Raw genomic sequence first — 27,133 nt, forward strand, 5'->3', positions numbered from 1 at the left:
TAAACGGGCAGTAAACTCAATTTTATTGAATTTGCAATAATACCGATAACTGCAATTGTTTGGGTTTTTACACTGTTATGGTGAAATCTTCAATCATATAAAAAACAAATTTTCAGAAACTTCTCTTAATTCCTATTTACGTATTACAATGATGAAGGAAAAGCGACCAACGAAAACTGCAAGTGGTGGTAGTGCCCAGAAACGAAACAAAATTCATTTTGAAATGATGATGAAAATGATTAAGAAGTACGAAGCAGGACAGTTTGTCATCTATGGCAAGAGAATTAGGTCTCGCTGCTTCAACAGTGAATACTATTTTAAAACACAGTGCGCTTATAAAAGAACATGTCAAAGGATCAACACACTTAAGATCAATGGTGATCACAAAACAGCGTTCAGGTGGTGCTATATCAAAGATGGAACAGCTGTTAATAATATGGATGGAAAATCAGATTCAGAAGCAAGTGCCTCTGACTCTAATGGCCATTCAAGCAAAAGCAACAAGTATTAATAAAGATATTAAGGATCAGTACGATGAACCCCAACCCAAGTTCATTGCAGGCAATGAGTGGTTTAATAGGTTCAAGCATCACATTGGTTTCCACAACATTAAAGTATGCGGTGAAGTCACCAGTGCCGATTCTGCAGCTGCAGAGAAATTTTGTGATGTGTTGGAAAAACTATTGATGAAGGCGGCTATTCAATGCAGCAAATTTTTGACGTTGACAAGACTGCTCTGTATTGGGAAAAAAATGCTGGATCAAACATACATTGCCAAAGAGGAAAATACAATGCCAGGTTTCAAGGTCTCAATAGATAGGCCACACTTTTGCTTGGGGCTAATGCAGAGGGAGATTACAGATTAAAACCACTGCTTGTACCATTCTGGAAATCCTCATGCATTTATGAGCATCAATAAAGCCACCCTACCCGTGCATCCGATCGAACCAGAGAGCATGGATAACAATCTCTCTCTTTGAGGATTGGTTTAAATGCTACTTCATTCCTGAGGTTGAAAAATATTGTAAAGAAAACGATGTTCCTTTCACAATTTTGCTTCTAGAAGATAATGTTCCTGGACATCCTACGCATCTAGATGATTTCAATTCGAACGTGAGAGTCATATTTCTAGTGACAAACACGACTTCACTAATCCAACCTATGGATCAGGGTGTTATTTCAAATTTAAAAGTATAATAATTATGCACAACATTTGCACAGGCATTGTCTACAGCAGACGATGAGAAAAATTTTACACTGAGAGACTTCTGGAAATCTTAAATATTTACCATGCCTCTTAAACATTAATAAGGCCTGGGTGGAAATTACTAAAAGTTGTTTAAATGGCACATGGAAGAAAATATGCCTGTGGCATGTAAAAGGCTATAAAGGATTTGAAAAAGACTGTAAAGGTTGCAGAGCTACTTCAGTTTGAGGTTGATGCCAAAGACGTGGAGGAGTAAATAAAGGAAGAAGAGAAGGAATTATCTAACGAATAACATATTGACTTGCAGGCAGCAATAGTGAAAGAACAAAATGCTGACAATGCTCAAAATGAACCCAATGAGCAGCTGAGACTCTTCGTCGCCAGAGAAATGGCAATGGAATTTCGTGAAATTGCATCAACAATGACGAGGTTTGAGAAGAATGATCCTGACGGCGAATAATTCTTAAAAGTTAACAGAGGGGTGGATGATATGCTTGCTTGCTACAAAGAAATCTACGATGAAAAGAAAAAAGCCACTGTCCAGTCATCCATTAATATGTTCTTTCGTAAGGTTGAGCAGCCGACCCCTTCTAAATCTCCACAGCCCTCAACCTCCGCAGCGGCATACTCATCAGCTGAAGACGTGGATTCTGGCAACGATACATGAGAGGTGAAACTTACTGACATTATGCCTGTCTCCTCTCTCTTTTTTTGAAATTTTATAATTTTTGAATTTTTTTAAATTGCACACTTTTGTAAAATAATAACAGAAGTTTATCTCAATATAGTACATAGGACACTTACTATAAAATTTAACGAAAAAAATCGTTTCGCAATTTTTTTCATTAAATTCTTTTAATTAATTTTCTTTTGTTTAATTGCGTTAAATTGAGTATTAATTGTGCTAAATTTAATTTTATGGCGTTAAATTGAGTTTAAATTTTTTTTTTTTTAATTTATTACTTTAATGTAAGTTTTTCAATTTTTTAGTTTTAATTTCTGGAGAGTATCATACATACTATATTGAGGTAAACTTCTCTTATTCTTTTACAAATATTGATATCAATGTAGAACGTACTGAGCATTACAGATCTGGTTCATTAGCATATGATGCAAGAAATCAAGCTTATGCAGCATCAGCCAAAAAAAAAAAAAAAAAAAAATGCTCTCATTTCACCCCTACATTCGTTCCAAATACCTGTCCAGCTCAGCCTTAAATTTATTTAGGCTATCAACTTCACACAACAAATGATGGAAGTCTGTTCCACCAACCAACTATCCACTGGCTAAAGGCCAACTTCTACACATTTATCCTACATCTGTCTTTCCTCATTTTGAATTTATCCCCTCTCAGGTGATTATTCTGAGCAAGAGGAAGGAAGAATCCCATCAGCATTGAGCATGCTCAAACCATTCGAGGCTTTATACACCTCAATCAGATAACCTAGCAGGTGCCTAGTCTCCAGACACTGTAATTTGCAAAATATAATACTTTCTTCATAAGAACAACCCTTTGTTCCATTCACTAGTCTTGTTGCCCTTCTCTGTACTCATTCCAACAGCTCTACATCCTTCTTAAAATGAGGCCTCCAGACCTGTATACGGTACTCAAGGCGTGGCCTGACCATTGCCTTATACAAGGGAGTAATCACCTCCTTATCCCTGCTAGAAAAGTTCCTGTATATCATTGACAAGACACTATGAGCTACTCTTGCGGACCGTCTGCACTGCTCAGAAAACTTTGTATCTGCCTGCACAATTAACCCCCAAGTCTTTTTCGTTCTCTACCACTATCAGTGTAGTACCACAGAGTTGATACGTCACTCTGGGGTTACTGTTACCCATATGTAGTACTTTACATTTGTCAATGTTAAACTTCATTTGCCACCTCTCAGCCCATCTGCTCAACTTTTCTAGATCCTGTTGCAGCAGCGTACTGTCATTAGTATCGATAACAACCCTGCCAACCTGTTATCTGCAAACTTGGACAATAAGCTTGATATACTATCATCAATATCACTTATAAATACAGAAAACAACAATGGACTCAACACTGAACCCTGAGGGACTCCTCTAATAACATTAGTCCACAAAGAGCAGTGTCCATTGATTACCACTCTCTGTCTTCTCCCACTAAACGATTCCTTTATCCATAGCGGCAATTTGCCTCCAATGCCCCAATGCTCCAATTTGTTCAGCAGTCTTCCAGGTGCAACAGTATCAAAAGCCTTTCTAAGATCCAGATTTATGATATCAAAGTTATTTCCTTCATTCAGTTCCTTTGTAACCACATCATAGTATCGAATCAAATTGGTCAGGCAAGACTTTCCCTTAACAAAACCATGCTGTGTCCGAGCTATAACTGAAGTCTTGTCTAGATGATCCTGCAGTGCTTTTTTAACTAGTGCCTCCATTAATTTTCCTGGAACAGAAGTTAAACTAACAGGTCTATAATTACTTGTGTCACCCTTTGATCCTCCTTTGTGAATTGGGGTCACATTATGGCTAAGAGTTTGCTTAATTCCTTTGCTGCCTCCTTTAATATAACTGGATAGATCCCGTCCACCCCGGGGTGCCTTTTTTATGTTTATCTTCAACAGTTTCTCCTCCACTTTCCTCTCGGTTATTACAAAATCATTTAGCTCACTGCCAGAGTTTAACTCACATCTGGCATTCCCCTCCCTGAATAACTCCTCATGGGTGAATGTAGATGCAAAATACTCATTTAGTTCGTTAGCTACCTGTGCAGGATCATCAACAGTTGAACCATCAATATCCAGTTGAATAATTTGTTTCATCCCTTTCCTTCTAGAGTTTACATAGGTAAAGAACTCTTTGTAGTTTTTCTTTGCATCCGTTGCCAAGGATTTCTCATAATTTGCCTTTCCCTGCCTAATCTCCTTTGCAACTTGGTTACAGACCAGCTTTTAACTATCATAGGCTTCCAATGTCACCCATTAATTTATGTATCCCATACATTTTTCTTCTCTGCCATATGTCTCATTAGTTCATCTGACATCCATTTAGGCCTAAACCTTGAACAATATTTCTTAGTTGGTATGTAAAGCCCAGTAGCTTCCAAAATAAATTCTTTGAATGCTTTCCATTTTGAATTTGCTGTTGGTAACATCATCAGTTGGTCCCACCGTATAGAATTTAAATACTGTCTCAGACCACCGCAGTCGCCTTTACGAAAGCAAAAACCCTTCCCTTTACCCCTGATGGTAGTTACCTCTTTGAGCAAATCCCACTTCAGCACACTGTGATCACTGCCACCTTGTGGTTCCTTTATCTGCAGATTCTTAATGCATGAAGAATCACTACTAATAATCAGATCATGAGTATTACTCCCTCTAGTTGCCTCCCGAACATGGTGATGTAGAAAACAATCATCCAATAAATCCACAAAAAAACCTTGCTAGTGTGTGATTCACTAACCCACTGATTCCAGACAATATCTGGGAAATTGAAATCCCCCATTATAAGACACTCTGATTTACTGGCCCACTATTTCCCTGTACAGTTTCTTATTATACTCATCAGAGTCATTAAGCCTATAACACATTCCTACTCTCAATTTTGATCTCCCAATGCTTATATCACACCAAACTGACTCGACACTGCACTGTCGAGCGATGTCGACTGGCTTCACTTCCTTGGATTTTATGTTTCTTAACTAATAGCAAAACCCCTCCTCTTACTATCCTGTCTATCCTTCCTGTACAAATTGTACTCCCCAAATTCTGCATTCTTATATCTGTGTGACACCACTTCTCCGATATCCCAACAATATCTGCCTTTGATGTTTTGAGCAATACCTCAAATTCATCAAATTTATTTACCAAACTCCTAGTATTGGTGTACATTCAAGTATACATGCGCCTGTTTCTATTCTTAGCTACTCTAACACAACCCATGTGTTTACTTGTACCGCAATGACTCCCCCCAGCAGTCTCTGAAATACCCTGCATCTTGTTTTCCAGTCTTCTGCTCATTCCAACAGAAGCAGTGGAAGAAATACTTTCACCTCTGCCAGTGGCTACTGTTAATCTAGCAGTTTTCTGACCCACCTAACACTGCCTTGATAGCATCAGCAAATATTCTTGCACCCTTTCTATTTAAGTGTATCGCATCCCTGTAGAAGCAGTCTCTTGTGTTTCATTACTATCTAATTGCACACTTTTGCAATTTTTCCTGTGCATGAGATAAAAAATTGAATAAATACAATAAATAATTTTATTTACATGTTTGTCGAACATTTCTTTTTTTAATTCAATCAATTCAGCGAGCACAGTTGCGAGTGCTGCACAAGCACAGGGAAATTCTCCTACGTAAAATCTGACAAGTAATATTCCGCAAAACGTAATCTCTACTAATATTTGATACTGTTGCATATGAAGACTACTGTACAAATTGGAGCAGTATGGCATTAAGAGCAAAATGCTGCTATGGATAAAGGGATGGTTGAGTGAGAGAAGACAGAGTGGTAATCAATAGACCCTGCACTTTGTGGACTAATGTTATTGGTGGAGACCCCCCAGAGTTCAGCGTTGGGTCCATTGTTGTTTTTGTTGTAATTTAGGATTTTTGGCACAAGGGCCTCCTGGGCCATATTGTGCCTGTTCATGAATTTCTTATGACTGAAAATTTTATATTATATCTTTCAGAGATGGTTATATAACTTTGTACATTTCAAGAATTGAATTAGTTCTTTAAAATTTGCATTTTTGCCACATATGTGTAATAAAGTTAAAAGGTTCCTGCAAATTGGATAGAGAATAGAAACTGGATTTTCAGATAGTTGCGTACTAAGGGCATTCTATTAGAATATGTTTAATTGTTAGCTAGGTTTGACAGATGAGTCATTGAGGAGGATTCTCTCCTATTAGCAAGAAGTGTTGTATAAAAATGACCAATTCAAAGTCTTGTCAAAATGACGTCTTCTTGCCTGCTTTTCCTGAAACTAGAAGTCACAGCTGAGGTTCTTTTTTAATCTGGAATAGTTTATTATTGACTTGTTTGCCATAGTTCTGACAATTGAGTCATATATCGTTTTAGCAATGGATTTATAATCAGCGTATGCGCCTTACAGATGGCAGAATGATGTACTGTCAGGATGCTTAGCAGCATGATACGCTCATTCATTACCTGGAATGCCGACATGACCAGGGATCCAGCAGAAGGTGACCATCTGGTTTGATGTTTGATATTGATATAATCTGTATGAGAACTGCTTCAGAATGGGATGGTGGGAAGAAGTAACAGACTAAATGGCGGTGACTGCACTTAAGGAGTCAATATATATCAAAGCTTGCTTGAAATGCTGCTTACTAATATTATCTAGGGCCAGTTTTATTGCATATAATTCTGCGGTATAGATACTGCATTCGGTAGGAAGAGATACAGATATTGAGAAGGTAGAAGAAATTGCTGTAGGACCTACAGCTTCATCTGTTTTGGAGCCAACAGCGTAGATAAGTAGTTTTTCTGATTTTTCTAAGATGTGGGCTTCATTTAGCTGCTGTAGGTTGTTGTTTTGCAGGTAGTTTTTCCTCATCTCAGAAAAAAAAAGTATCACAAGGTGAAAATTGAATCCAGGGAAGTTCAGGAGAAGCATAGTCATCAAGGATATGCTGAAAGTTATTATTCCAACTGCTCATGATCTCTTGCAATCGAAGACACGCAGGGCGGTTTTCATTAGGTTTATTACAGTATAAAATTACATTTTGAGGATCAAACAGGTATTCCCAGCTGGGGTGAGATGGAATACTTTTTGCAGCATAATTACAAAGTAAGGTTTTTGGCCTGAGGTGCAATGGGGGTTCATTTGCCTCAATATATAGGCTGCAGACTGGAGATGTTCTGAAGGCTCCTATAGCTAACCTTAGGGCACTATGCTGAATTATAATTAGCCGCAACAAGGAACTGTTCCTTATGGAGTCATATACAGGTCATCCATAATCTAAGCGGAACTGAATTAAAGTTCTATAGAGATGTGATAGTGAATAGATGAGGGGAAGTTTGCCTTTAGCCAGCGTGTGGTTGATTGCTGGAACAAACTTCCATCTGTTGTTGTTGTTGTTGTGGAAGTTGACAGCTTAAATAAATTCAAGGCAGAACTAGACAAACTTTTGAAGGGAATGAATGGGTGAAATGGGAGTTTTTTTTTTTTTTTTGGCTGATGCTGTATAAGCTTGCTTTCTTGCATCATATGCTTCTAATTATGCTAAAGAAATCTTAGTAAAACTTCAGAATAGGGTGCGCACTCCACTGTAACATAACCTAACCTTTTTTTCACTAGCCTGCTTGATGCTTGAATCCATCCCGAATTAGTGGAGTAAACTAACCTAACCTTTTTTCACTAGCCAAAAATGAAAGTCTATTAATTAAAAAACCCACAACTAAAACCAATCCACACAATCAAAAAAATGTCAATAGTCTGGAGTGTGCACCTTTTTCTGAATTTAACCAAAATTGTAGGAATTGTACTGCTCATATTCAAATTCTGTATCCTTTACGTCTGAGTGACACCATGTCTCCAATACCCCTATCATGTCTGAATTTGATGACTTAACCAGTACTTCAAATTCATCAAGATGATCTGTTTAGTACAAGAAAATACTGAAATGGTCAGCAAAAGCAATATAGGCTAATGGATTGCATCAGCACTGGCAAAAACACCCTATAAGTTAATATTGAAAATGTAGAAGGATATATTTTCAGAATATAAAAAGAACTAGGTTCAATCAAGGACAGCGGCTATACTACTGGGAAGCACATCCTCTTTCTCAGAAACAAAAATCATATAGTAAGTTAGGTGAGATCTGTACTGGATTTTAATAATAAGCAATCTGTTTTATTTGAAATTACCCTTATCTTTTAAATTAATATTAACCTTTAGAAGATTATATAGCTTGGGAATGCCAAAGAAAAATATTTCTCCCATTTTTCTGACTGATTGTTTGGTTGAAAATACACAAAAAGAAAAATGAACTGATAGCTGAATATTGATGATGAAGTTGATGAAGGACCAAGTGTCTAAGTTAAAGAAATGTACTAGAAGTAGAATATTTGTAAAATTTGCTACAAAAACCTTTCATAGAATTTTAATTTTAATTCTTAAATTTATTTGCAAGATATGGAGACCAATCTTTGTAAATATCATTATCTACAAGAAATAGAAATAATATATAATAAAGAATATTTCCACAATAACATAGCAAAGGGAAGTATTAGTATACTGTAAGTTTTTGTTCAATTAATAATCACAATCATTTAAGCAGAGTTAACTAGGACCAATAAACAAGATGGTTTAAAAATTAAGGAAAGGCTTCTTAAGCCTACAGATCACTATAAAAATAATCAAATGGGGGAGGGGGAAATAGAACACTTATAAGATGTTACACGCCAGGCTTCTCCAATACATATGGCTTACCATCATCATCATCATCAGCCATTTTCAATCCACTGCAGGATGAAGGCCTCTCCAGCAACTTTCCAGTTCCTTCTGTTTTGAGCAATGGCCATCCATTTACTACTCAAAAACTCATGAATTTCATCTATCCATCTCCAACTTTGTCTTCCAGGTTTTCTTCTAGCTCCTCTTGGGTACCATTCTGTTATTTTCTTAGTCCATCTGTCATCATGTCTTCGAGCTATGTGTCCTGCCCAAGACCATTTTAGTTCTTTAGTTTTGATAAGAATGTCCTTTACTTGAGTTTGCTGCCTAATCCATGTGTTTCTCTTCTTATCTAACAGTCTGATTCCCAATATAATTCGTTCCATTCTTCGCTGTGTAGTTCTTAGCTTCTCTTCCATTCTTTTGGTGAGTGCCCAAGTTTCAGTTCCATAAGTCATGGTGGGGAGTATACATTGATTCATTATTTTACGTTTCAGACAAACTGGGATATTGCTCTTCAGTATGTGACTATATTTCTTGAATGCTATCCATCCAAAATTTATTCTTCTCTTGACTTCCAGCCATTTATCATTATTACAGCTAATAACTTGTCCCAGATAAGTATATGACTCCACCTTTTCAATTACTGCTCCTTCAATCATTATTTCCCTTTCCGTGGCATACTTGTTCATCATTACTTTTGTTTTAGCCATATTCATCTTTAGTCCAAAATCCTTACTAACTGTGCATAACTGATTAAGATTTTCCTATAATTCTTTGGGATCGTGGCTTATGACCACAATGTCATCTGCAAATCGTAAATGGTTTAGGTACTCTCCGTTCACATTGACTCCTTTCCGTGACCAGTCTAATCTTCTGAAAGCTTCCTCAAGGGCAGCAGTAAACAGCTTTGGAGATATTGTGTTTCCTTGTCGAACTCCTTTCTCAATTTTAAATTTGCTACTGTCTTTGTCTAGTCTAATAAAGGATGTAGCGCACTCTCATATATTTTCTGCAGATAAAATCAGTATTCACAAACAAAACTGAATTAAAATTACAATATTATAATATTAATTCATAACAAGTAATGTTTGCAGTGCATTACATTTCAGGCATATTCAATTTTTTTTTTCTTGTTCATAACTGAATTTATTTTCTGTGATTAGAGTTATCAACTAAATAACTAATTAATATATCAATTAATTACAATTAACTAACAATATATAAAAGTAATTGTTTTTGCTTCACTGGAATATTTTTTTTTAGTTTACTTATTTCCTCCTCTACTTTAATAAAAGTTGAACTGTTATTAATAGTGACAAATGATGCAACAAATCAAGCTTGCTTATACTCAGCAAAAAAAAAAAAACAAAAACAAAAAACCCTCATCTGTCTGTTCCCTGAATAATTTCCCTTAATCTCTTCTTAAATTTAATTCAAATTACCATTAATAAGGCAAACTTCCATCTGACAAATTACCATTAATGGCACAAACTTCCATGTGGTGTCAATTGAGTGACACCACGTGGAAGTTCTTCCCCAACAATCATTACTCTCTCGCATGTAACAAGTATTTCATAACACACTTCACAGATCTTTGATTGAAGAAAATAAACAAACAAAAAAAAATAAATAAATAAACAAACATTGGCTGCATATTATGCGGCCAGTAAGCTCTACAGGTACTTACACTATTGAAGCACACTTCCTGGGTGAGGCTGCAATTTTGAGAGCAAGACGGCTGGTTCTTGTTCCCTTTGCCCATTCCACATTTGTTATGAAGATATTCTGATGAAACAACATTGTACAGATTAGCCATCCATCCCACCTGTCAATCTGGCACCATTGGCCTTCTTTCCCAAGGTGAAAATTACCCTCAGAGGAAAAAGATTTCAGGATGTTGAGGATATAAAGAAAAACTTAACTACCGAACTGAACATACATCTCTTCAGATGCCTTTGCTGACTCTTGTCAGAAACTTTTAAATTGGTGTAGTGAGTGCATTTGTTCAGGTGGTGATTACTTTGAATAAAAATAAAACCGTTTTTGAGCTCCTTCACTTTGTATTCTTTTTATTGCACTAGTCCGGGAACGTTACTGAACACATCATATATTATTAGATAATTAATTAGTAAAAAGATAGTTATAGTGAAACCTTCTTTAATGGACACTGAGGCTTTGGTCCAGGCCTCATAAATATTTGAAATTTCATGTTATGCGACCTCTCCAAAGCAGATACTCTCTTTTATGGACAGCTATCAAACACTTTGATAGCTGTCCTTTTCAATTTTTCAACCTCCCTGTGGTGGACACTTAGATGGGGAAAAATATTTTGGATGAACACGTTCACTGTTGGTAACACACACATTTTCATAGATCTTCATTTAGCCATGAAGGCAAGTGAATGTCAAGATCATTACAGTAACAGTGACACTAATTAGATTTCTGATGGCCAAGTAAGGATTACTTATAATATAGATTGCAGAATATGTTTTTAATATGTTCACCACTGCTGATATAGAATTTACAAAGTTTGTTTTGACTGTCTAAAGCAGTTCCACTAGTATGCACATCACTTAGCAAGACAATAAAATTGTAAACATTAGAGCCACTGTTGCTGAGAGAGAAAATGAGGAGAATTTTAGTGTGAAGGTGAGAATACATTTGTAATGCTGTACAATAAATTTCTTAAAAAAAATTAACTTTACAAATGGATGCTACATTAATAAAAATGCCAGTCAAACTTAATCCAACACTGAATGAAACCGCTCCATAGTCTATCAAACTAAACATGTGGTATATCTATATCTTCAAAGTGCAAAACAACTGACTCGCATATCTGGTGCTACCATCTATTCTGTAAGGCCCAGTTTTGTTTCCTCAGAGTGTGTGGCTGTTGTAACAACCACACACTCTGAGGTACTACTACTACAGTACTATAATAAATTTCAAGTGGACAGATTCTAGATGATTGTGAAATTCTGTGCAGAGTTCCAGGCCCCAAGTAAGAATTTACAGTTACATACTCTTACTGCATTACAGTATGTCTCGAAAGTAGTTCACTTTTAAGAAAAGAAAAGTAGAAGTGATGGAAGTGAAAGAATGTTCTAGGAAAGAAAAGTGTGGAGTTCGCAAGTTAGGCTTATCATTTCAAAACTGAAAAGACATCAGCAGCAGCAATTATTAAAATCTGTAGTAGGAGATCTGTAGGAGAATTATTAATATCTGGAGTAGGAGATCTGCAGATTTACTTAACAAGTACAGGTCAATGTTGCAAAAAAGTCATGCGTTAGGGTTAAATTTGAAAGTGTCTGCAATTCTGCCCAGACACGATAGGAGGGAGTACATGATGAGAGCCTTGTCAATCAATTAGGCCCTGGAGGGAATGTGCAAGGCTCAAGGGGTAGAATTTTTTTCAGTGTGGTCTGTGCTTGTTAACAGGAGAGACTGCTTCTACATGGATGGGATACACTTAAATAGAAAGGGTGCATGAATATTTGCTGATGCTATCGAGACAGGGTTAGGTGGGTTGGAAAACTGCTAGCTTGGGGGGGGCGATTCACAGACTAAAGGATTAAAAGTAGCCGCAGGCAGAGGTGAAGGTGATTCTTGCACAACTTCTATTATAATAAGTAGCGACCTGGAGCAAGGGGTGCTGGGGGATTTCAGAGACTGATGGCAGTCATCGTGAAACAGGTGGGTATATAGGATGTGTCGAGTAACTAGGAATAGGTGCATGTATACCAATGCTAGAAGTATAGTAAATAAATTTGATGAATTTGAAGTGTTGATCAAGACATCAAAGGCAGATATTGTTCGGATATCAGAGACATGGTGTCACACTGATATTAGGAATGCAGAATTGGAATTTTGGGAGTACAATGTGCACAGAGAGGATAGACAGGGAGGAGGTGTCATACTCTTAATTAAGAAAAACGAAATCAAAAGAAGTGCATCCAGTTGATATAGATGAACAGTGCACTGTTGAGTTGGTTTGGTGTGACATAAGCACTGCAAAAGCAAAAATATATGGGCCTAATGACTCGAATGAGTACAATGAACAATTGTACAGAGAAATAGACTGGGCTAGTAAATCAGAATGTTTTATAATGGGGGATTTTAACTTCCCAGATAGTGACTGGAACTTGTGGATTGGTCACTCACACAGTAGCAAGGCTTTTGAGGATTTATTGGATGATTGTTTTCTGCAGCAGCATGTTTGAGAGGGTAATACTTTTGATCTGGTTATCAGCAGTGATCATTAAGAATATGCAGATAAAGGAACCACTAGGTGGCAGTGATCACAGTGTACCGATGTGGGATTTACTTAAAGATATAATAGTCTCAGACAGTTTTTAAATTCTGTACAGTGGGATCAACTGACGATGTTACCAACAGTAATAAATTCTAAGTGGGAAGCATTCAAGGAATTAATCGTGGAAGCTACTAAAAGTTTCATACCTATTAAGAAATATTGTTCAAGGTTCAGGCCTAAATTGTTATCAAATTAACTAATGAAACTCGTGACAGAGAAGAATAATGCATGGGATGCATATAAATTATCAAGTAACTCAGAAGCCTATGGCAGATATAAGCTAGTCTGTAATCAGGTCACAAAGGAGGTTAGGCACGCAAAGGCAGATTACGAGAAATCTTTGGCAAAGAATACTAAGAAAAACAGCAAGGATTTCTTTACTTATATAAACTTTAAAAGGAAGGGGATGAATCTGATTGGTCCACTTGATATCAATGGTTCGACTGTTGATGATCCTCAGATAGCAAACAAACTGAATGAATATTTTGCATCTACATTCACACACGAGTTATTAAGGTTTAAAAATGGGAGAAGGTTATCAAATTGTAGCAGGGTGCTTAATGATTTTGTAATACCGAGAGCAAAGTGGAGGAGAAATTGCTGAAGTTAAACATAAGAAAGACACCTGGGGTGGATGGGATCTATCCAGTGATATTAAAGAAGGCAGCAAAGCAACTAAGCAAACCTTTAGCCATAATTATGAGTGGGAAGCATTCAAGTTGGACATCCCCTTAGCCTCAGAGGAGGTCCCCACTGACTGGAGATGTGCAAATGTATCCCCAATTCACAAAGGTGGATCGAAGGTTGACATGAGTAATTATAGACCAGTTAGTTTAACTTCTGTTCCTGGTAATATAATGGAGTCACTGGTTAAAGATGCATTGCAGGATCATCTAGACAAGACTGCAGCAATAATTCAGACACAGCATGGGTTTGTTAAGGGGAAGCCTTGTCTGACAAATTTGATAGGATATTATGATGTGGTTACAAAGAAACTGGATGCAAAAAATAATTTTGATATCATATATTTGGATTTCAGGAAAGCGTTTGACACTGTTGCGCATGGAAGACTATTGTACAAATTGGAGCAGAATGGTATTAAGGGTAAGTTGCTACAATGTATAAAGGATGGTTGAGTGGGAGAAGACAGAGGGTGGTAATCAATGGGTGCTGCTTTTCGTGGACTAATGTTATTAGTGGAGTCCCACAGCGTTCGGTGTTGGGCCTACTGTTGTTTTGTATATTTATCAATGATATTGATGAAGGTATATCAGGCTTAGTACCTAAGTTTGCAGATGATACAAATGTTGGCAGGGTTGTTAGTGACAGTAATGGCAGTGTGCTACAGCAACAGGATCTAGAAAATTTGGGCAGATGGGCTAAGAAGTGGCAACTGAAGTTTAACCTTGACAAATGCAAAGTACTGCATATGGGTAGAAGTAACCCCAGAGAAACATAACAATTGTGTGGTACTTAAGGTGGTAGAAAATGAAAAAGACCTGGGGGTAATTGTGCAGTCAGATATGAAGTTTTCTGAGCAATGCAGACAGGCTGCCAGGGCAGGTCATGGGGTTTTGTCAATGATATATAGGAATTTTGCTAGCAGGGAAAAGGAGGTGATTATCCCTCTACATAAGGCAATGGTCAGGCCATGCCTTGAGTACTGCGTACAGGTCTGGAGGCCTCATTTTAGGAAGGACGTAGATTTACTTGAGCGTATACAGAGAAGGGCAACAAGATTGGTGAGGGGAATGAAGGGCTCCTCTTACCAAGAGAGGCTTAAGTTCTGCAAATTGCAGTGGCTGGAGACTAGGCACCTGCGCAGTGATCTGATTGAGGTGTATAAGGCCTTGAATGGGTTGAGCACGCTGAATTCTGATGGGATCCTTTCATTTGTTCAGATGACAAGGATATTAACCTAAGGGGGCATAAATTCAAATTAATAAAAGACAGATGTAGAATAGATGTGCAGAAATTTGCCTTTAGCCAGCGGGTGGTTAATTGCTGGAACGAACTTCCATCTGTCGTTGTGGAAGTTGATAGGTTAAATAAATTTAAGGAGGAACTGGACAGGCATTTGGAGGGAATGGTGTGGGTTTTTTTTTTTTTTTTTTGGCTGATGCTGCATAAGCTTATACACTTTCTTTCTTGCATCACATGCCACTATTACTACTACTACTATTTAAGTGGTTTGGTCCGGTACACAGTCAAAATATTTCCATCTCTAAGTCTACGATTCAAAACAAATCTTTAAAAATTGTTAAAGAAATTGGCACAATTGACTTTAAAGTGTCTAATGGCTGGGTAAGTAAGTTTCATAGATGTCACAACATTTCCCTCAAAGCAATTGTTGGGAGTCCACTGATGTTATTTTGGAAACCATTGCTGAATGGGAAAAAAGGTCTGCCATCAATACTTGTTGCATGCTCATAATATATTGAATACTGATGAAACGGGTCATGATTTTCTCATCCGCCTACCCATGCATGGCACTAAGTACTATATATTATAATACCCCTCATGTCTGTGGTTTTCATTAAAAAAAAAAAACCATGTCCGGTACTTAAAAATATCATACATATTGTCCATTCCACTTTTCCAATGAGGCAACACCTTTTCTTTATTAAAATGTCTAACCCTTTAAACACTGTTCGTTGTAAACATGCATTTACACAAGCATTTTGCTGAATGGAGAAAAAAATTAAATATTTGATACTCTACTTTATTAAAAATTATACAAGATGTCTTCTGCATGACTGTTTATTTAAGGCATGAAATAATCAATATTGTGCACTACTTACTGATGATGTCTATAAGTAGTGAATGATTAAGTAGAGAGGAATATACAGTTTGTATTAATGCTTTATTACAACATCCTTCTACTTCAACAACGTTAGATGTAAAATTTGTGTTGTTATTAATTATGATAATATTAAATGCCATTCTAAGTTAACAAAATCATATATTATTAATTTTAACATTGTATATCTAGTTCAGAAAAACAGATTTAAATAAAAACTGGTACAAAACAAAACTTTTTTGGTGACACCAGAACATTACATCCAAATTTAGGATAATTCTGGAAAATCAGAACATCTAGTCACCTTATACATAAAAACTGCAGCCATTATCAACTGACTGCAGGATGAAAGCCTCCTCAACAATTCATGTTGAGGGGAATGGACCTTAATCTGCCATGCAGGTCCAGTTCGGGTTGGCAGATCGACCGTATTTAGCAGTCAGGGGCTTGAACACTGGTCTACTCAATGAGAGTGTGCTACTGCACTCCCTCTCCTGACCACACAGCTACAGAGGCCTCTTATACATCTTATATATAAAGGGACAAATTTAAAATTTTCATTGAAAAAAGGGTGGCTGTAGGATAGATGAGGGAAAATCTGCTTTCATCCAAAGAATAACTGATTGTTGAAACAAACTTCAATTTGGTGTTGTAAAGTGGGTAGCATGAATAAATTTAAGGAAGAATTATTAAAGGGCATAGACAAATCATATATATGGGTAGTGTTTCCCCCCCCCCTCTTTGGCTACACTTAAGCTTCCCTTTCTGTATCATTTGTCACTACCAATGCTAAATACTTAGTAAAAAAATTAAATGTTTTTGTAGTCAGCACTGTTTATAAATCTCAAAAACATCAGAAATCTTTTAACTACCTTATGTAGTCACACTAGTTACCAGACTAATTTTAACTTTCACAATTACCTTAGCTGAGTCTGGTGAATTTCAGCAATCTTTTCTTCTAGTCGTGGAGTTTGTTTTAACAGTAACTTATAGTCTGAAACATAATTGCCAACGTGTTCATCTGGATCATAATCTCCCAATTCCGCTATAAAAAGAAAAAAATAATAATATGTATATATATAAATAAATCATCAGCATTTTTCTATCAATGACAGAAATCAGTAAAGTGCTTACTTCCTAACTTCATTAAAAGAGATGTCTTTTTATCAATAAGCGCCTCCGTAGCAAGGTGGGAAGGAGCAGCAGTGCGTAGCACATGCTTCTTGATTAGACCGGGGTTCGAGCCCGTCATCACCAAATGCGGAGGATGCGGAAAGGTCAGGGAATGACCACCGCATATCCCGGAGCAATATGGCCTTAGTTGCTAATGCTCCTAAAAAAAAAAACCAAAACTTTTTATCAATTACACATGAGAGAATGAAAAGAGCATCTGTTGTAACAATCTTTCACTGCCACTATTTAATTCTGAAAGTGAATAATTAGATTTTATAGATATAAATTATAAAAAGACAAAAAGTCCTTAAACTTATTTCCAATTATTACCAAAAGTTGTAAGATTTTGAGATAAATCAGGCCATAAATCAATCACATCAGATACGTCTTCTCTCCCATTATTAGCATTTATTTAGGCTATTAGCTCCCACAACAAAAGATGGAAGCCCGTTCCACCAATCAACTACTCGTTGATAAAGGAAAATTTCCGCACATCTATTCTACAACTATCTTTCCTCAATTTGAAACTGTGCCCCCTTGGGTTCTTAATCTGAGCAAGAAGAAGAATCCCATCAGCATTCAGGGCCTCATACACGTCAATCAGATCACCTCGCAGGTGCCTACTCTTCAGGCACTGAAATTTGCAGAACTTAAGCCTTTCCTGGTAAGAGCACCTCTTTGTTCCGCTCACCAATCTTGTTGCCCTTCTTTATATTTGTTCTAGCAACTCTATATTCCTTCTAAAATGAGGCCTCCACACCTATACACAGTACTCTAGGTGTTGCCTGACCACTGCCTTGTATAACGGGATAATCACCTCCCTATTATTGAAATAAAAAAAATTATAATTCCTCAGAGGGGTTTAATACTAGAACATACATACAAAGAACAGTTAATCTACAAAAGAGCTTTCGGCTGAGTAAACAGCCTTCTTCAGTTAAACAGAAAATATATTAAATGACAGTTAGAATGGAGATGTGCACTGCCAAGTTGGTGCATGAGGCGCGTGGCTAATTGTTTGAGGTTGAAGTTTGTGGCTGTGACGTATGGTGGTGACGCGGCCAGAGTTTGTCTATGGACAGAATTATTGCTTCTGTGATGGGGTTAACTTGACAACCACTGTTCCTATTCAAAGAGGTATCCGAGCATTTTATGTTTAACAATTCCAACCAGGTGAGCCGTAGGTAATGGTGGGACCTGTCCACAACCACGACATCGCGGTGTGGGTCAATGTCGTGGTGGGTTGTCCAGACATGCTCGGCAATAGCTGAGTATTCCACATAACGGATCTGCCAAACGGATCGCCCTTTTTTGTTCTGAGAGACATTTCTCGAGCCGACGTCCAGTCTCTCCAAAGTAGCAGCTAGTGCAGTCACGGCAAGAGATGCGATAGACCAATACCTACGGCGCACCTGGTTGGAATCATTAAACATAAAATGCTCGGATACCTCTTTGAACAGGAACAGTGGCTGTCAAGTTAACTCCATCACAGAAGCAATAATTCTGTCCATAGACAAACTCTGGCCGCGTCACCACCATACGTCACAGCCACAAACTTCAACCTCAAACAATTAGCCACGCGCCTCACGCACCAACTTGGCAGTGCACATCTCCATTCTAACTGTCATTTAATATATTTTCTGTTTAACTGAAGAAGGCTGTCTACTCAGCCAAAAGCTCTTTTGTAGATTAACCGTTCTTTGTATGTATGTTCTAGTATTAAACCGCTCTGAGGAATTATAATTTTTTCATTTCAATAATATGAATCCGGAGCGCATAGGCCTCTTTCACCATAATCACCTCCCTGTCCCTGCTAGCAAAATTTCTATATATCATTGACAAAACTCCACGACCTGCCCTGGCAGCCCGCCTGCTCTCCTCAGCGAACTTCACATTTGACTGCACAAATACCCCCCGGGTCTTTTTCATTCTCCACCTCGCCGAGTGCAGTTCCGGAGAGTTGGTATGTTTCTCTTTGGGTTTTTTTTTTTTTATATATATTATTTTTGTTTTGTTGTTTCGCGTTCTACAGTAATATCACATTTTTATTTTATTATATTTTATTTAATTTTATTTATTTATTTTTTTCCCTCTCCTTATTGCGTTCTTCGGAGTTGCTGTCATACTGTTTTTTTTTTATTATTTTTTTATTATTATTATATATATTTTTTTGCACCACGGGGAAAACCTAAATTCTCTCCCCCCCTCTGGAGTGGGCCCCTAGAGGAATCTGCCCACCTGCTGACAACACCAGGTGGGTCAAAGTCTCTTTAGAGACGGTACGTTTATTGGGACTGGCCCACTTTCCTGTGGTGTGGACGAGTACCCAGAACCATCTGTCCAGGTGACTCATGCTTCTGGGTAGCCAAGTGGCCAGAACAGAACACACACATAATACACACAAACCTACGTCACACACATATATCTGGCCCATTTGTAGTGATACTGTTCTTCACAGAGATACGAGGTGGAGTTGAAGTAACGTTCTAGGAGCGCCCCTTACAAAAACACATGTCCATGTCTCTTCGGTTATCTCTACCCATATGCAGTACTTTGCATTTGTCAATGTTAAAACTTCAATTGCCACTTCTCAGTCCATTTTCACAACTTACCTAAATCCAGCTGGAGTTGCATACTGTCTTTACTGTCGTTAACAATCCTGCCAAACTTTGTATCATCTGCAAACTTGTAAATTAAACCTGATGTACCTTCATCAATATCATTGATAAATATACAAAACAACAATGGGCCCAACACCGAACCCTGGTTTCGGTGTTGGGAAAAATTTATCCACTAACAAAATTTATCCATGAAGAGCAGTGTCCATTGATTACCACTCTCTGTCGTCTCCCACTCAACCATTGCTTTATCAGTTATAGCAACTTACCCTTAAGGCCATACCTCTCCAATTTGTACAGTAGTCTTCCTTGTGCAACAGTATCAAAAGCTTTCCTGAAATCCAAGTACATGATATCAAAATTATTTTTGGCACTGAGTTCCTTTGTGACCACATCATAGTATCCAATCAAATTGGTCAGACAAGACATCCCTTTAACAAACCCATCCTGTGTCTTAACTATTACTGCTGTATTTTCTAAATGATCCTGCAATGCTTCTTTAAACCAGTGATTCCATTATTTTCCCCGGAACACAGGTTAAACTAACAGGTCTGTGTCACCTTTTGAACCCCCTTTGTGAATTGGTGATACCTTTGCACACCTCCAGTCCATGGGGACCTCCCCTGAGTCCAAGGAAGCTCTCATAATTATGGCAAGAGTTTACTTACTTCCTTTGCTGCCTCCTTTAATATAACTGGATAGATCTCATCCACACCAGGTGCCTTTCTTATGTTTAACTTCAACAATTTCTCCTCCACTATGCTCTGTTATTATAAAATCACTTAGTTCCCTGTAGTAACTTCTGGCACTCCGCTCAATGAATGACTCCTCATGTGTGAATGTAGATGCAAAATAGTCATTCAGTTTGTCAGCTACCTGAGCATGATCATCAATAGTCAACCCATCTATGTTAAGTGGTTCAATCTGATTCATTCGTTTCCTTCTAGAGTTTACATAAGTAAAGAACTCTTTGCTCTTTTTCTTTGCATCCTTTGCCTAAGATTTCTCATAATTTGCCTTCGCCTGCCTAACCTCCTTTGTAACTTGATTACAGACTAGTTTATACCTGTCATAGGCTTCTATGTCACATGATACTTTACATGCATCCCATACATTTTCCTTCTCTGCCACGAGCCTCATTAATTCATCTGACATCCATTTAGACCTAAACCTCGAACAGTATTTCTTAGTTGGAATGAAAAGACTAGTAGCCTCCTAAATTAAGTCCTTGAAGGCTTCCCATTTAGAATTCAACATTGATGACATCATCAGTTGATCTCACTATACAGAATTTAAAAACTGTCTGAGACCACTATAGTCACCTTTACGAAAGCAAAAGCCCTTCCCTTCAGCCTCGATGGTAATTACATCTTTAAGTAATTCCCGCATCAGTACATGGTAATCACTGTCATCCAGTGGTTCCTTTATCCGCAAATTCTTAATGCATGAATAATCACTGCTGATAATCAGTTCAAGAGTATTACTCCCTCTGTTTGCTTCTCGAACATGTTGCTGTAGTAAACAGTCGTCCATTAAATCCTCAAAAGTCTTGCTAGTGTGCGAGTGACCAAAAACCACAAGTTCCATTGTAGTTTTGTGGTCCATTGCTTCATTTACTTCACTTAAAGTGAATTTTTCTTCAACTTCTAAGGATCTATACCTTTCATTATTATCCATAATTTGCCTCTGATCTGGCCTCAACTGTCCCGAATCGTGTGGAAAGAGTTCATTCAATATCCTGTCAACAGATTTCTTCCATGTAGTTCTAAAACTTGATTGATTGCCGATAGTACTTATAATATCTAAGTGGTTTTTCTTACCATTAATAAGTTTAAAAATTGAATTCCATGGATCTTGTTATCCCTGCTCCCTCACATATTCTCGCCATTTTAAACTTTAGTTTTATTGACAGCACGGACAAAGTCATTTCGAGATTCCTTATAAATTTCACTCAGTTCACTGTCCCTATTTCTTCTTCATCTTTGAAGTAATCTTCTCCACTTAAACATTTCTTTTCATAACTTTGTCAATTCACTATTCCACCAAAACACTGGCATGTCCACACTTTTTTTCTTTTTATACTACCACAACAGGAGTTTATTATTACCAGTGATAACGATTCACATATTTATCTACAGTTAAATTTTTCCAATCTACCTGATCTACACCTATCATAAATAGATGGTCAAATCTTGGCCATGCTGCTTCATTCACTCTAAATCTTTCCATATCATTATAAATTCTATTATTACTATAGTTTGATATAGTAAAGGAGATAACATTATGGTCACTCGAAGTGCATTTCTCAATCACCTTCCAATCTTTTATTTTCCTATATACTGTCTGCGTTGCAATTGTTACATCAATATATGACTGCCTGTGTACTGAAGAATAAGTTGGCGGATGTTCATTAGCCACCTCCATTTCTGACGAAGCAAGAAGATCTTCAAGTATTGTGCCTCTTTCATCAGATTCATCACTTCCCCAGAGAGGAGAACTGGCATTTGAACCTATGGCCACTACCACCTCACAAGAGCCAATAATTCTGCACAATTTATCTAAATATTGGATACAAGGTTCAATTTCCAGGGATGGCTGACAGTACAACATTGCAACATAACATTTTCAAAAATTACCAATTATTTCAATATATAAATATTGTTCACTACACAAGGAATGGATCTTAGTAATAACAATACCCTTATTTCTAACTATAATTGCTGTCATTGGGCATTTCCCTTCACTTACAACTCTATAACTTAATGGATAGCCCCTAATTTGACTTTGTACAGAATATGGCTTCTGCAAAAGTGCCACAGCAACATCTTCTTGTTCCATATATCTATTTATTTCAAGAGCTATCACCTTAGCTCTCTGGGCATTAATTTGGAGAATTTTAATCTGTCTATTCATAATATATCTTCTTTTTGTATAACTCCAAAGCCCTTTGATACTCTGAGCACTTCTTATCAACAGCAGCATGAGCAGCATCTACACCCTTTTTCTTACAATTACAACACACAGGCTCCTTACGTCGATTGGGACAATTCTTATAAGAGTGATCAATACCAGCACAGTGACCACACACCATCTCCCTTTTACAATACTTAGCGACATGACTATATAACAAACACTTGTAACACTGAGTCACTGTAAAAATTTCCTTAAATTTACACATGGACGATCTAATAAATAACCTAGACTTATCACAAATAATATGCCACAAACTAGGTGCAACTTCAATCACCCAATTATTCATTTGAGTAGCTTTATTTCTGTTCATTGGTAAAATTTCAACTCCTTCCTGTATCTTCTTTTCACTAATACTATACTCCTTAAAATTCTCTTGCCAGATTTGCTTCACTAATTCTTCTTTCTGTACATCTTGTTCAACACCGAAGATCACAATTTTCGGACTCACAGGCTTAGGTATGCTATATTGCAACCCCAGTTCTTGTATCTTGGAACACGCTTTTATCTTTACCAAATCATCATTAGTATCTGCCTCAATCAGTACTCTATGATCTCTTATTGCTTCTTACCTTCACTGTTGAAAGCATTGGTCTTACTTCTTTAAGGATGTCCATCTTTACTTCCTCACTTGTTTTATATTTATCATTTGTTGTTTTTATTAACATAACTTTTGATGTTTTCTTATCACTTTCTTTATGCATCTCAGTCACAGCCGCATATGTTTTATCTTGCTTATCCTCCTTTCTTTATAATCAATCTTTTAAAATTTCATTTTCAACATGGACCTCTAGTGCTTTCTTTTCTATTGCATCCCACATATCCATTATCATCCGTATAGCTGCTGTAGGAACTTTACTATTAACATCCCATAAAAAGGCCTTTAATCTACTCCTTGTTTCATATACATTATCAAAACCATCTTTATTAGGCTTTCCAACAGTATTTTCTTCTTTCCTCTTTCTTTTCTTACTTCTTCCTTTATTACTATAATTACCAGCATCAGAGCAATTATCAGTATTCTTATCACCTTTACTTTTCTTTTTCTTGGACCCTTTCTGAGAATCTTGTAAGAGACCTGATAGAGACGTCGAACTTTACTGGAGTTCTTTGCAAAGTTCTTCCTGTGAATACCTCGATTTCAGGCCAGTTCTTGCGCTTGGGACAAAATTTCTCGAGTAATTTCTTCCCACTCTTCTTCAGTGAATTCCACTCAGTGCTGCCATCAAATCATCTCTAAGATTTCTTCAGAAGATGACATTTTGTATATTTATAAAATTTTACTATATACAATTAAAAGTTGAAAACCAATAATAGTATTTAACAACTATTTACAATATATACAGAGATACACTGTAAAGGACCAGGGAGCACTCAATCCCAACGCAACTTAAATGAAAATTTAACAGTACAAGGAAATCTATCCTTAAGTACTCTAAAAACAACACTACCCAAGTTAAACGAATGGTGGTCCCGATAGCCCTTATTTCAACACTAGGACTAATTTGTGAGGGCACGGAAATGCTCTAACACAACTCAATAGAAAATTCTGAGAGGGCACGGAAATGCTCCTCAACTACTCAAGAGAGGAAAAATTCACCTCCTCTTGAGATTGAAAAATTTCAATCTAACAGAAAAATGAGCCTCTTCCTTTCTACAGTCAGCTCAGTTTAGCCAGACAAGGGGTTCCCCCCTTACCTGCCCACCCCGGACCACTTGGAGGTATGAGCAGCAAGATAGCCTTCGGCCACCAAGCAAAAGAAGAGTCAGCAACTCCCGTGTATCTCACAGAAAAGGCACTTACTAATCAGTAAGAAAACTCATTCAATTGCCCCAACGTTGCTTCCGGAGCTCCTTCATGTGGACATGTTCGTGTCGGACGGCACCTGGGATTTCTCCCATCTCCGCGCTCCTTCATGTGTGTGTGTGTGTGTGTGTGTGTGTGTGTGTGTGTGTGTGTGTGTGTGTGTGTGTGTGTGTGTGTACTGGTTCAGGGTGGTTCCCAGGCAAATGCCCATCTCCACCTAAATCATTTAAAACAGAAAATCTGTAAAGTGGACCTGATAAATAAAAAGATAGCTAAGAAATAAGAAGACAAAACATATTTTTGAAAAGAGAAGTAAAGTAAAAAAAAAAAAAAAAATGTTAAGTTAAGTTCATAATCTAAGCTAAGTTAAGTGTATAAACAAGAAATTTTGAATAGGAAAGAATAAAAGTAAATATAAGAGAGATGTTTGTGAGTGTAGTATGTTGTTTATGTCAGGTCACTTTGCCATCAGAAAGCAGCTGAACTCTTCAACTGCAATCTGATGCCCGTCCCTGGACATGTGGAGCCGGACCTGGTTCTGTCTTTAAAAGCTGAAGCGCCAAAGCGCAATTAAACACTCAACAGAGAGAGTGCTAGACTGTTGAGTGCCAGTTGTCCAGCCTTGGGCCGCCCAAACCCAAGAACTGAACAACAGCCGAACAAAAAAAAAAAAAAAAAACCACTTAAGTGGTCCATGCCCAGGAGCCCCAGACCAGACCAAAAGCTTCCAGGTCTGAAGCTCCCAAGCCCTGATGCAATCAATGAAGATTCTGGTTGTAGACGGCCAATTCAATGTCCGTGAGGTTTCGTATGATAGATCTTTTAGGGAACAGCATTTGCATACTCTTGTAAGGCCTGAAAGTTGTTAACTCCTTGCACCAATCTATGTACGTTATCTTCATTAAAATTAGCTATCTGTTTTCCCAAAAGACACCGTTCAGCATTATAATAAGGACAAGAGAACAAAATATGCTGCCAAGTCTCTGCCACTCCACAAGAACACCATGGATCCGGCTCCAACCCTCGAGAATACAGTTTATCTCTGATCGACCCATGACCTGTTAGCAAAAAACTGGTATACATAGACGGACAGAACCACGACAACACCGGTTTAGTAATGGCAAAATCTGCCACAGGAATGATCTTCCTGGTTATCTCTCCCACCTCTGAAGAACTCCACCGTGCTCTCCATATTCCGACCAACCCAGTCCAAATTCAAAGTTTCTCCTCCTTAACTGTAGCTGTAAGATTCAATGACATCCTTAGATATTGTGCAGGAATACCATTCTGCATCGCATACATCATTCCTCTATAGACCACATATAAATCCAGAGGTAACAATCCAGCAATCACCTGAAGTGCCACCATAGACACAGTCCGTGGTGCATACAAATAAGTCAGTATCATAGAACGTTGCAACGACATTAACTTACGTTGGATTCTGGCCTTGAACACATCCGCAATCCACACACCGGCAGCATAAGCAATAATTGGTAAAAAGATCGTCTTGTAATATAAACTCAGTTTTTTTACTAAGACCCCATTCTCTTCTTGAAATTCGTACAACTGAGTAAATAAACTTCTTTATTTTGTCATTCAAATGTGCAACATGTAAATGGAACCTCATCCTGTCATCCAGTATCACCCCAAGTACTTAATGTTGGACACAAAAGGAATTTGCCTTCCGTTTAACACTACTCTAGGTGGGCGGTTATAACTAAAATGATTTTTAAATACCATGAATTTAGTTTTTGTGGATGAAATTTTCAACTTGTTCAAGGCAGCCCAATCAGCAAGGTCCACCAAAACTTCCTGTATTCTATGCTCCAACACAATTCTAGATCCACCCGGGACCCCCACAATCAAATCATCCACGTACGCCACACGGAAACAACTTATAGCTAGAGACTTCTGCAACCACTGATCCAGTACGGTATTCCAAAAAATTGGACCCAGCACTGATCCCTGTGGACATCCTCGGCCTACATAATAGCTATACATTAGGTACTTCGCACATACCTTTACCAATCTATCTCTAAAATATGAACGTATTACTCCATATAAATACCGGTCACAGCCAGACCTCCTCAAAACACTCAGAACACTCTCCCACCACACGGAGTCAAAAGCACCTTCAAAATCTACCAACACAACCAAAACATATTTCTCGGAAGAGGACTTCACATGATTAATTAATGTCAATATTGCCTCCTCGGTCGAATGACCCTTCTTGAAGCCAAACTGAAAATTCGATATAGCATTACGAACAGTCAGGACGTCAACTATTCTAGGAAGCAATAACCTCTCGAACAGCTTACCGAGGTTTGATAAAAGCGAAATTGGCCTATAAGCTTGAGGATCGTCACAAGGCTTACTGGGCTTGTGTAGAATCTTGAGAAGAGCCACTTTCCACGATCTCGAGAACACTCGCTCCAACAAACATTTATTATACATTTTGAGCAATACATCTGGGCAGACCTCAAAAAACTTCAACACAATTTTATTTTCTAACAGATCCAACCCTGGACATTTTTTAGTGTTCAACCTCGCGGTGGCTATCCCCAGCTCAAACAACAAAAATAAACTTATCTCCGATGAACCATCATACACCAGATTACTCAGACGTATTCTGGCCTGATCAACTGTATCCGACTCCAACACATCCTCAGGAAAAAGTTCCCCAACTATCCGTTGAACAGTACTAAACCAATCATCAGTTTCCACCCCTTCGGTCACCACAGTATTGTAAATTTCACCTCGTACCAACTTATCCCGTGATATTCTGTAAATCAGACCCCAAGGGTCCGAATTTCCCACCTCCTTGACCAATTTCTGCCAGCATTC

At 37.7% G+C, this 27,133-nt stretch overlaps 1 protein-coding gene across 2 annotated transcripts in view; it reads right to left on the bottom strand.

Annotated features, from left to right (window-relative positions):
- Frmd5 (FERM domain containing) overlaps nucleotides 1–27,133 on the bottom strand; it is a 433,883-nt gene that overhangs the window by 240,482 nt on the left and 166,268 nt on the right. For both annotated transcript variants that reach the window (XM_090368524.1, XM_090368523.1), the window contains exon 6: nucleotides 16,643–16,766. In XM_090368524.1, the coding sequence (XP_090224650.1) occupies nucleotides 16,643–16,766 (124 nt within the window). The remainder of the gene's footprint in view (nucleotides 1–16,642; nucleotides 16,767–27,133) is intronic.

The sequence above is a fragment of the Mastigoproctus giganteus genome, chromosome 2, assembly GCF_048544385.1.
Source record: "Mastigoproctus giganteus isolate SK-2022 chromosome 2, ASM4854438v1, whole genome shotgun sequence".
In the NCBI taxonomy this organism is placed as follows: domain Eukaryota; kingdom Metazoa; phylum Arthropoda; class Arachnida; order Uropygi; family Thelyphonidae; genus Mastigoproctus; species Mastigoproctus giganteus.